Source organism: Rhinolophus ferrumequinum, chromosome 14 (genome assembly GCF_004115265.2).
Source record: "Rhinolophus ferrumequinum isolate MPI-CBG mRhiFer1 chromosome 14, mRhiFer1_v1.p, whole genome shotgun sequence".
NCBI lineage: Eukaryota > Metazoa > Chordata > Mammalia > Chiroptera > Rhinolophidae > Rhinolophus > Rhinolophus ferrumequinum.
Window position 1 is genome coordinate 65,808,311 of NC_046297.1, and position 12,094 is coordinate 65,820,404.

At 43.7% G+C, this 12,094-nt stretch overlaps 1 protein-coding gene across 3 annotated transcripts in view; it reads right to left on the reverse strand.

Annotated features, from left to right (window-relative positions):
- Positions 1–12,094, reverse strand: part of ADCY8 (adenylate cyclase 8) — a 176,507-nt gene that overhangs the window by 71,362 nt on the left and 93,051 nt on the right. For all 3 annotated transcript variants that reach the window (XM_033126471.1, XM_033126474.1, XM_033126473.1), the window contains exon 7: positions 11,017–11,287. In XM_033126471.1, coding sequence (XP_032982362.1) covers positions 11,017–11,287 — 271 coding nt within the window. The remainder of the gene's footprint in view (positions 1–11,016; positions 11,288–12,094) is intronic.

Genomic DNA, 12,094 nt, shown 5'->3' on the forward strand with positions numbered 1-12,094 from the left:
TCTGGTACCTCATACCTTTGGGACATCATATGCTCAAGGGAAGACTAACATCAACCCAAGAAGTCAAGCAAGGTGGAATCAGGAAAGGTAATCATCTGCTCTCAGCCCCCACTGCACCACTGCACAGCAGGAATGGCTTTGGAGGTGACTTTGGTTTGAGATGATCTGTGGTACCTCTTCTCCCCATCAGTAACGGCCACTAAGATTGGACCACGTGTGCACCTTCAGTGGGATAACCATACACCAAAAAGCCATACACTGATATCTTCTCAGTAACTCATTTGTAAGGAGTATTTAGAGTCATACTGGGATGAGCTATTTTTGATAGAATATGGCTTTTTCTTTTTAAGATTTATAATACCAGTGTGAGCAAGGTTTGGCTCATGCTAAAACACAGTGTAAGCTTTCAAATATGATTCCAATCGTCAACTGACCTCCAAAATGTGGAGACTGTTCTTTCACAGAGACAACTTAAGCATTGGTTAGAGCAGGAAAAATGAATGGATGAAATCAAAGGAAATGAGAAATGCCATGAGAATACCTGAATTATATTATAATTATATATATAATTGAATGCATACATTTGAATATGTTTCAAAGTATAATTGAAATATATATTTATATACAAGGATAAATGTGTACAATTTATTTACCCTAGCTGGTGTTTTTAGATATTTGGGCAGTCAGATTGGTTAACGTTGGGAAACACCAGAGTTTGCGGCTGAGCTAGCCTCTCATCTGAGTCTCTTCACAGAAAGACACTGCAGCCCCAAGCTGGATCCTAACCGAGATCCATGCCCTCCTCAGGCATTTCAGAAATTATTCCCTCACTCGCAGGTGCTCAAGACAGATCAAAGCCCAAACGAGGACCAGAATCCCTTCTGAACCCAAGTTTCTGAACATAGGGTCTTGCCTGAGAGTTTGAGGGTTCTCATGAAAATTATCATCAGAGGTCCTGGGTAGGGTGTCCTTTTGTAAACTGCATTGGAATGCAATGGGGGGGGGGTCATGAACCCCCTTCAGCTCATCATCTGGTTTATAAGAAGAAGGCTTTTCTTTGGGAATTGTCTTCTATCTATGTATACACTGGAAAGCTACTTTCCTCACAGGTCCTGTCATTTCATGGATGGCCATAACCTTTGGTATTCCGTAGCCACTGTGTGTCAGCAAAAAAATTCTTCCCAGTAAGATTTTAGGCTGAAGGTGCACTCTCTAGAAACATGTAGTTTTGTTGAGTCAACCATCCTTGAGCAATTCTGGATCCCATAATCCAGTCTCAAAACACTCTCGAAAGCACTGCCGTAGACATTATAAGTCAGCTCACACCATTTCAGGGCTGGGGTCTGGGGAGATTACCGCTGTGTTTCAACAGCAGGTCCTCTTAATTAACGCCTTCTCCAAACTATGTTCCAAGGAACACGACAATGAAGGGATGTTTCTTTACAAAATTGTTCTGCGAACCAATCAGTTTAGGAAATGTGGATTCATGATTGGTTTTCTGCCATGTCTCCTTACCACCCTCCTTGAGAGAAGGGACTTTGTCACTTTTGTTCATTTCTTTGTCCCCAGTGCCTGGTACCAAGTAGCTACTCTGTATGTATTTGTCGCATGAAAAATTTCTTGTATCCTCCCATTGGAGTTTCACAGTACACGTCTCTGAAATAAAGACACTGGTAAGTTCTGTAGAAAGGAGACCTTTTACACTCTGCGTTCTCCAAACTTTTATGACCACAAACGCTGTTGGCTGGAATCACCTCTCCATGTCCCATGGAACACCACGGGGAAACAGTGCTGTAAATCCCAGATTCGCTGATAGAGGATGGGTCAAACAGAGCCAGACATAACTTGCACCCAGTGGAATTGTTTCTAATGTCTGAATAAGATGTGTTTATATTCTTCTATGTGGTCACCTTCTAGTGCCCAGAGTTTTCTTCCTCAGGCTAATGGCTTTAATTTCAAGAGACTCAGAGCCCACAGAGGGACTCTCTCGCATTCCAGATTGTGTCCCCAAGGTCTGGTCCCAGGACCTCAGAGCCCGGTTAACCCAGGACAAGTGGCGTCTGACACTGATTCTGTCCCACCTGAGAAGCTGGTCTGGCTGTTTGACCCGTCCTCTCAGTGAATCTGGGATTCCTTACTCCGCTATTATCCTCTGAGTTCCTCAGAAAGATGCTCATCTCATTTGGAGAATGTGACTGAGCCTGAGTCATCACACACTTGGGCCATTTTTAATCAAAAAGAGTTGATAAACTTCGGCAGAACTGGCCAAAACAGAACTTGGCACATCCATTGAGATGGGGCCACTTTGAAGCCATATGACCAGAGGCAAGCTGCCAAATGAATTTTTAGCTTTCAAAATATCACATCCATAGTAAGACGTGGAACAGCTATGCGGACTTTAGCACTGACCTCACCTCAGAGTTAGTGTGGAAAGACAGAGAGGGGTGGGGGAGCCTAGGGATGGAGGGAGTATTCCTGCTCTGGACGTGACTTATGAGCTGGGGAGAGAGAGCTGACACATTAATGGTTTGTTTACAGGGCCACCGGATGGGTGGGAATCAAAGCACTCAGAGCACTGAGCTGTGTGGTGTGCAACGCCCTAGACTGTGGCAGAGAGGTGACCATTATCCCACTGACCCAATGACAATATGAATAATTTCAGGTCAAGAAATGAATAAACAAACATATATCAGGACCTACATTACTCAGTGATCTTGTGAACATCAAAGATGCAGATTTTTCAGAAATGTCTATGCCCTGGGGAAAACGAGTGTGTGTGTGTGTGTGTGTGTGTGTGTGTGTGTGTGTGTTCATAACAGATATCTGGAGAACACTGAAATGTAAGAATTACATAAACATTTCTTTTTTTTTAAGATTCTGAAGTAACTCTTTTAATTTAGTATTATGAAATAAGTACAGTAAGTCCTCACTTCACATCTTCGATAGGCTTTTTGATCTGTGGCGAAATGATGTGTAATAAAACCAATTCACCGTAGGCTAATTGAAGAGTTAAGTTCCTATAGTAGCTCAACGACGTGATTCAAAGACCTGCTGCATTATACTGTGAGTTGCTGATAAATTGCTCATGTTTGGTGTTTCAAGTCTATAGGTCTGACTGCTTTTCAGACTCCCATTATACAATTTGCTAATTAAATTTAGTTATTGATGCTTTCCTTCATTTTGGTCCAATGGAGCTACAAATTACTGACCTTCGAGAATCTAGCCTCTCTTACTTGTCACCAGTTATGACAGGACAAAATGGGGTGGGTGGGGTGGGGGAGAAGAAATTACTCAGGTTACAGTCAAATGGTTATGTCTTTGGGATTTGTGGCTTCTAGTCCCTCTTCTCCTGACTTTTCTACCACACACTTGTCTGTTGGAATTGCCTCGTTAATTTAGCCTTTCTGGGCCGTTACTATCCACGGGCTCTGCTTCCTAGTTTGTCATTTAAGGGCAGTTCTGTGCTCCAGTACTCCCAAGACACAGAATCCTGAACGGGTGCTGGCACCTACCACGTATACAAAGCCCTTATCATCTCACGGTGTGAAGACATCCTTTAGGGGACTAAAGCTGACACGAAAGCCATAGGGTGGGAAGACACCACCGAATCCAGAGGTTCATAACCTAGAATTCACAACAGTAGTTTGGAGATCCTTGAGATGTGAGAAGACCTTTCAAAAGGTCCATCCATCCCTGAGGAATCACTACTGTAATTCCTTTTTGACCCTTGGTGAAGTAAAAATAAGTAAACACACACATAGCCAAGATGAGGGTAGTCAGGCCAACCAAAATGTCAAGTGTCCTTGCTCTGGGCTGGAATTAAAGCACCCGAAAGTGATATGCATTTCCTCGTGCAAATCAGCAGTCATGTTGGGTCATGACACATATGCCCAATAACTTTTTAAAAATGGGCACAGAAATTCATTCACACCACACACAGTTTTGTTTGGAAAGAAAAACCCTCAAACATATGAACTGCACCAGATCAAAACAATAAAAGGTATCCTTGGTGGAGAAAAGATGGGAAAATCCTCATGAAGCTCAATAAAGAAATGTTACAATGAAGAATCTGAGTCCAGTCATTGGCAAAATTGGCACCAAGATGAATAAAACAGTTCAAGTTCTATTTTTTTATATATATAGGGGATAAAAAAGTCAGGAAAAAAATCCAGGGTTGGCTCTTTCTCTTCCTACCTATCTTCACATGTTTCAAATATCATACATTTACCTTCCCACACTTAAAATGTCATGCATTCATTGGTTCTAGTTCCTCAGGCCACTCTTTCACGATTCCCCAAACAGCGAGTCAATCCCATTGGTTAGTTTAGAAGTTTCTGTCAGGTCCTGGCCATCCGGTCACCACAGGCTGCATCTTGCACACTTGCCAACTGAAATGCACATTTCCAGATTTGCAATTCTACGCGAGCCACAGTGCAGCTCAACTTTTATCTTTTCCACCATAGACTAACCCCTGGAACTGCAGAGCTAGGAAGGATGATTAGCCAAAGTTAATGGATCAAATTGCCTACCTAATCTACTCACTGCTCCCGGGAAGGCTTCAAATCCACTTGCCTTTCTGAAGAGAGTGACAAACCAGACCCCTGTAATGACTCTCCCTGGCTGAACTCCAAAGCCATCTTCCAAGTCAGAGCTGAGGACAGCCCTGAGGGGTGGGGTGGGGGACACTGCTGTCAGAAAAAGCTGCGTTACTGGAAGAGTGCAGATTTACCTCCGGGAAATATCCAAAGCCCTCCATGTTCCCTACCCCAGGAGCCTGCACATGTCCCATCCAACCAACATCAAAACTGAATCTAAGGTTCAAATGGTTAAAAATAAATCACCTATGGAGAAAAACCTGCCTGTGACTTCCTGCATCCTAAGACTGAATATGGACAATTAGATATTTGGTAGCTCATCACAGGAGCCATAGCCTCTGAAAACATAACTTCTTTGTTAGACCAATGCCTGGTACTGCAGCAATCTTTAGGGGTAAGAATTTTAGGTCAGAGGTCTCTGTGGGGAAAGAGAAGACTGTGTTTTGGTCTTGAGCAGCAGAAACCAGGCTGGGACGCTGGCCCTGCTTTTCCCCTCATCCTTAGCCCTCTCCTGCTTGTCAGCAGATCTCACCTTGACAGTCACTTCCTTGGGAAGGTCTTCCCTGAATACCTTGCATCAATGGCCACCCTCTTCTACACTCCCCTGCTATAATGACAGCAAGTTCACACTGGGCCGGTTGACCTGGTCGTAACACCACCGGACTGTGCGCTCCTTCGCAGCTCGGCCTGCTCCTTTCTCTCTCTGCCCTCGGCACCCAGAACAGTGCCTACAAATTGTATTCACTAAGTGGTTGGTAAGTGAATGACTGCATGAATGAGGCAAGGTATGAACATCTTGGGGGACTGACTCGCCCAAGTCAAATGATAGAAGTAAAAGGAGTTTGAATTTAAAGAGTTCTTTTCCTTGTGGGCATTTCTATGCACAAAAACAAGGGCCAGCCGCTCAGTTTGCGTTCCACAAAATATTTCTAAAGATCCCTGGTGAGCAAGTGACCTGTCTTCAGGAGGTGAATACACACACACACACACACACACACACACTTGTAAGACTGACTGACCTGAAAACAAAGTCAAGGGTAGAAACCCAGCCTATATCTTCAGGACACAAAGGGGAGATGGTGTGGCCTGATGGGAAGTATATGATTTTGAGAGTCAGACAGAACTGGGTTCTGATTCCAGCTCTGTTATTTACAGGCTACGTGTCCTTCAGGGAATTAATCCATCTCTACGAATCAGGTTTCTCATTTGTAAAACAGGCACATTGCACTTCCATTGTCAGGTTGGTATGAAAATTAAATCAAAAGAATGTGAGCAATGTTCCCAATATGGCCCCAAAGTCTCTACTGTTAGTGACGCGTGGATATGCACCTCTACTCACGGCAAAGAGGCACGTTTGCTTTCTGGCTTGTTGTGTGGGATACAGAAAATCTAACTATGTGTTCAATATTCACTGTGCACATACTGACTTCATGCTAACAGTGATGGCCAAAGTCCGTCTGTTGTGCAGAAACGACTAATATGCACAACGGAAGTACCAAATGGGTACTTTTCTCCAGGTGCTTCTTCTAAAAGGCCCGCAGGAGTAATAGGAAAGTGCCTGGATTCTGATGCCACGAGACATGTGAAAGCGCTGCAAGGACGCTGGTGAGCCTTTCACAATATGTGAGAGACACATCTGAGACTCCGAAAGGGGCTTTGCTTCTAAAAGAGCGGCTCACCTTCTTGGCATAACACTTGTCAGAAAAATCAAGTTAAAAGGATTAATATCCTCACACAACACATTTCACAGTGACATAAAGCTTCACCTGTTGGTAGCCTCTTGTAAATCATAAGTCTAAGGTGCAATTTGTCTTAAGTCCATTCTTGCCCCTTACAATCCCTTCTCCACAAGGCAGCCAAAATGATCTCTTAAAAATCTAAATCAGATCATGTCACTGACCTGCTTCAAAACTTTCCATCACTTAGAATCAAATCCCAAGTCAACCAGGCTTGCAGGCTCAAGCTCTAGTCTCCTTTAACTTCATCTCGCACCCCTTTCTTCCCTGCTCAACTCTGCTCTAGCCACTTGGACCTTTTGGCTCTTCTTCTAACACACCAGGCTTTTTCCTGCCGCAGGGCCTTTGCACTAGCTGTTTCCTCTGTACACGATGCTCTTCCCGGGGTTATTTGCATGCAGGGTCCTTTCAGCAGTCAAAGCCAATCTTCAGAGGCCTCTGATGATCCCCTCTGCTCCCTACACTTGTATCTCTATTTCCTTCACAGCACTTGTGGGCTTTGGTTAATTGTCTGCATTCTCCATGCCCTTAAAATGTAAGCTCCTAGAGGAGACGGAACAAGTCCGTCTTCTCATTATTGGATCCCTGGCAGCTAGAACGCTGAGTGCCTGTTAAGTAATTTAATGAACAAGCGCTCGAGCCCACAATAGATTTTAGTTCTGGTATATAACCAGGAGGGAAAAAATATGATCTTTAGTATAAGATCCTTTTCTTATACGTCTTCATTTTCATCCCCAATGTTGTCTTTATTCAGAGAGATCCAATGACCATGTTGATGACTCACCCAAAAACCTAGCCTGGAAATTTCTGGACGTCTTCCTCGAAATGTCCGATTTTTCACTTTTGGTCTATTTCAACTACCTACTTCTACTTTCGTAACCTTACATGTCAACAGTCCACCTGCGATCATACACTTCTTGCCATCAAGTTTTCTTACTTTCATTCCACTCCAAGCCTCAGAACATAGGAAGCCTCACTGGTAACTAAGCCAGGGTTCAGGGAGCCAGACGTCAAATCAGAGGTTAGAGCTCCTGCCACATGGGGAATCAGGGGTGCAAAGCATAAGTGATGAGGGCTTCTCAGAGCAAACTGGACCCCAGAACCCAGACTAGGCTGAACTGGAAATTTTAACCCAAATGGACGCAGCTATGGGGGCAGGGACGATGCATGACATCCAAACCAAGGAAGACGCCTTAAGTGTAGACAAAGGACTGGAGGGCTCACATCAGGGACCAGAAATAGCTCTTAGTGCAATAACTGCTCCTCCAAACCTCTGACAGACTTCTGAGCTGGGTAGTGGGGAGGAGGCAGGAGTGAGGGTTCTCCTGGGAAATCCAGAGCTCTCTTATCAACTGTGACAATCTGGCTTCTGACTTCACCACCTCATCAATCCATCTCTTGCCAACGATGTTCTTCCATCCAATTCCAGTCGGTAGGTTTCAGTCTTTACCTTCCTGGACCTCTCGGCTACATTGGACATTGTCGATTACTCCTTCCTTCTCAAAATGCTCTCCAGGCTTCCACGACACCACATTCCCTAATTCTCTTCACATCAGTTCACGCCCTGTCTGCCTGTGCCATGGGATTCTTACTTTCTTTCACCTCCCAGCTGGGGTGCCCTCCAGGTCTCTCTTGTACCTTCTTATTGTTTTATTTTACATATTCTCTACTGTGACCTCTTCCACTTGCATGGGTACAACCAGCACTCAGATTCTGAGGGCTGCCAGCTTTACATCCCTTGGACAATTCTTTTACTTGTGAGCTTTCAAAGTGTGTGTTCCGTAGCCTTCTGGGTATCTCTCCCGAGACCTTTCCCAGGCACTTCATGTCCCAGACTGAATTCCTAGTGTCTCCCACTCAATCTCCTTCCATTCCAGTATTGCTGATTTCAGTGGGCAGTTCCACTACCCACTCACTCACCCAAGCAAAAACCTAGAAGTTAGACTTGATTGGTTCCTCTCCCTTACACCCACATCCATCACTTCACTCATTCATTCAACAAACTGTAATTAAGCCCTGTTATTTGCCAGGTGTTATTCTAAGTGTGGTCTAAACAGTGATAAGTCAAACAGATATACTTTCTATCTTCATGAAACAAAAACTACTAGCTGACTTTACCTCTGAAGTGTTTCTTTCCTCTGTCCTGCCTTCTCTTTTATTACCAGTAGTAGATGCTCAATTAATCTTTATTGAATGAATGAATACATGAGAATGTAACTATCTGAACATCTGCTGTCTATATAACACAGATTATGGCACAGCTTACTGATGTCATTAAAAATATTTCTAGGTCTCTTGAGCCTTGCTTTTGTTCGGGGCCCGCTCCAAACCCTTTGGAGTGTACTTTTTCTTCTAATAAACTGCTTTTCTTTACTTATCTATCTATCTATCTATCTATATTTCTAAGCACCCATTATGAATTAATAGAAGCCAAAACATTTTGGCCAATTTAGCTGGAAAATCCCCAGTGAAGCATTATATGTGTGATGTGCGATATGCAAACACTCAGGTGGTCTGGGCTTTCCGTGGAACTGACTGGGTGTTTTGGCAGAGCACAGTCTCATCCAGACCAGTCCTGATCTCTTCCAGGCACACATTATGTCTCTGAATTGCACATATGGCTCCTTGAATTCGAGAATTAAACATCAGTGCAAACTCTGAGAGCTTGTGATCATTTTAATTGACTTAATCATTTCCTAAATGTTATTACTGCCACTGATTTGCAAATATCAGTACACATTCGCTGAGTCTTAAGTCTGACGACATCAAAATGAATTGAGATTATTCATGCTGGAGATGGCACAGATGGGGTGTATCCAGGCAAAACTCAGGCATCATAAGAAATAGATGATCTGGTTAAACACCAAGAATAATAATCTTTGACTAATAACGACATCTTTTACAATAACTATCGGATGACATCTGCTAATATCTTCAGGAAATCAGCAAAGAAATATTTCAGCTATTCCTATACAATTTTACCAGACTCATCCATCACGGAATACAACCAAGCATCTCCACCTCTCTCTTCTTGGTTCCCAATTATTAGTACAAAGGTTAGGTACAACTGAGATTAGAACAGTAAGGAATTAGCCCACTTTTCACAATCGACTTAAGTGGAAAGTTTTGCAAAAGGAAAAACCAAAAATAAAGAGAAAGACAAAAAACTGAGAGAGAATTTTAGAGTTACAGAGGTATTCAGGGTGAGGCATGCGTCTCCTCTCTAAATAAGCAGCATCCAGGCTCAAGCTAAAAATAGGCAAAGGAAGCAGAGAGGGTATGGTCAGCTGGGCACGCACCCACTCCAGGAAGTATATATAAGTGTGTTGTTTTATATAATGGCCAATTGTACTATGCACACCAATTCAGGGATGGAAAGAAGTAGGCCCTGAAATCAGCACTGGCCTGTGTGGGCATGTTATTTTGGGGAAAATTAAACACTCACAAAAGAACAGTAAGGACGTCAGGCATGCAGGCGGGGTTCGACCTGCATCTTCCCCAGTGGAACCTGGTCCATGCATTGCTCGTTAGCTCCTTCATGCGGAACTGGAAGGACACTGAGGTTAACCTGGCCTCAGCGTGTCCTGTCCATCTCGCAGCTGCAGAAGACTTTCAGCAATATAACCTTTTCCATTCTAACCGTCTGTAAGCAGTTAAAAACAGGTTTTTCTCATCTACAAGTGACTGAGTTCAGGTCCATGCATTGAAACAAGGAACCCATACACCGGTCTTCATAAAGCACCTGACACTAGTGGTTTGGTTGATGTACTTCAGAGTGCTCTCAGCTTTGGTTGGGCTCAGGAGCATATCAGAAACGGTTTGCAAGTCGTATGTATTGGCTTTTAAAAATTGTTTCTTTATGGAAGTACGGTGGAGTTACACCATTTAACTTACAATGAATTCAACTACATGTGCTTGACCTCAATGACGAAAGGGAAAACCCATATTAGAGCAGGTGATTGTGCCCGTGTCCTGATACTAAGAGCACCTCTGAATGCTCTTGGATCAGCCTCGGTTCTCCGGGGCCTCTCTGAGTCTGAGCATCTCATTGGATTTAGGGAGATCCCAGTATTTGAAGAAATAATCGTGAAACTACTTTGGCTCTTGACAGTGTATCCCTATTCCCCATCGAAGATGCAAATCCACACTAAACAGGAATAGGACTCTGTGCACAACTTTGAAATTGCACGTTACCCCGGAACGCTTGGCCCCACCCCGGGCATCCCTTGGCGTTGCTTTTATATTCCCACATTAACAGTGCCGTTCTGATTTTAAATTGCAGGGGGAAACTCAGAAGTCGTAGTCTGCCAGCGACCTAAAAAAAGAAAAAATGGCATTCCCCTGGACTTGATGAATACATGAGAATATACTTTTTTTCTTGCTGGTTTAATGACATCTGGTTTATCTTTTCCAACATGAGTAATTTTTTGTGTGTAAAATTGTAATTCAGCTTCACATGCCATTTATTTTTAGCTAGGTCGAAAAATAAATAAAAGGAAAGGGTGTTGGGAACACTCGGTATATTTGGCATTTCTTGACGTTGCCTACAAAGGTTACTGCTGTCCTGCAGAGATATGTTTGATCATTGGCAATTATGTTGCTCAGCAGAGAAAAGGTTAAAGGCTAATGAGGCGTCGGGGTTGAGCATGCATTTGGCTAACCAGAAGAAGGAAGCCAGGACTTACGTTCTGTTTCCCCACTATGTTATCGAAGGGCAGTTCGGGGCTCCAGGATCCTTCTGTGAATGTCACCCCGCTGTTTCTCCTGTCTGATGAGCTCACGGACTCCTTGACAATGTCTTCGGGCAGGGACAGCAGACTCTCCTCAGGCTGCTTAATCAGATAGGTCTCTATATTATGCTTCCTCAGGAATTCGTTCCTCTCTTTCCCGTGACCCTCTTCCACATTGTAGTCGCCATTGAGGCAGTCCAGCGTGGCTTTGGAAATGTGAATCCTCCTGTGTGCACAAAGCATAGGTAATTATACATTCCCAACGTGGCCGGCAGTGGCCATCGCTGTTTTTCTTTTTTGTCCTGAGCAAAGCCAACACGAGGGCTGCACATGGGCACTGTGAGGACATAGCCTCAAGGACAATACCTGTGCCCCTGAAAAGGCAGAAAGAATCAAAGAAAGCAGAAGTACAAGCATAAATCAACGAGCAGGCTATCGCTGACTTCACCCCAAGGGACGCCACCTCTGATCGAATACAGCCCCACTTCAGCACTTCTTTTCGCTTTTCTTATGACTGTCAGATCCCACCAACCTTTAGGAATCAATATTTTTTCTTTTTTTTTTTCCAGTGCTGTTGATTAGCTAGAAAAACAAGTTCTGTAAGTGTTTCTGAAGCCAATCGTCCAAAATCACCATGCAACAATGAAGTTTAGTGTCTTGGAACTTTTACTGTCATTTCTTTCATATATTTGCCTTGTTTCTCCAACTTGTCTAAAATCTTCTCCAAAACAAAGGCAGGCCTTACAAGTCCACCGAGCTAGAGAGATGGAGGGTTTTTCGGGAAAACCACTGTCAGATGCAATTCGCCCTGAAACGTGTAGGTGGTAAGGAGTGGAGAACAAAGCTGTGGACACGTGCAGCCTGGCAGCCACCAAGGCTCACTCACAAGGCAAGTGACTCATTCCTGCCGTCCTCAGCCACGAGTCAAATTTCTTTTTTGGAAAAACAACAGATGACATCGAAGGCCTTACAGATCAGACTGGAATCATGGAAATTTCACATGGTGAATCATTCTGGGAAGAGTTTGTGCTCC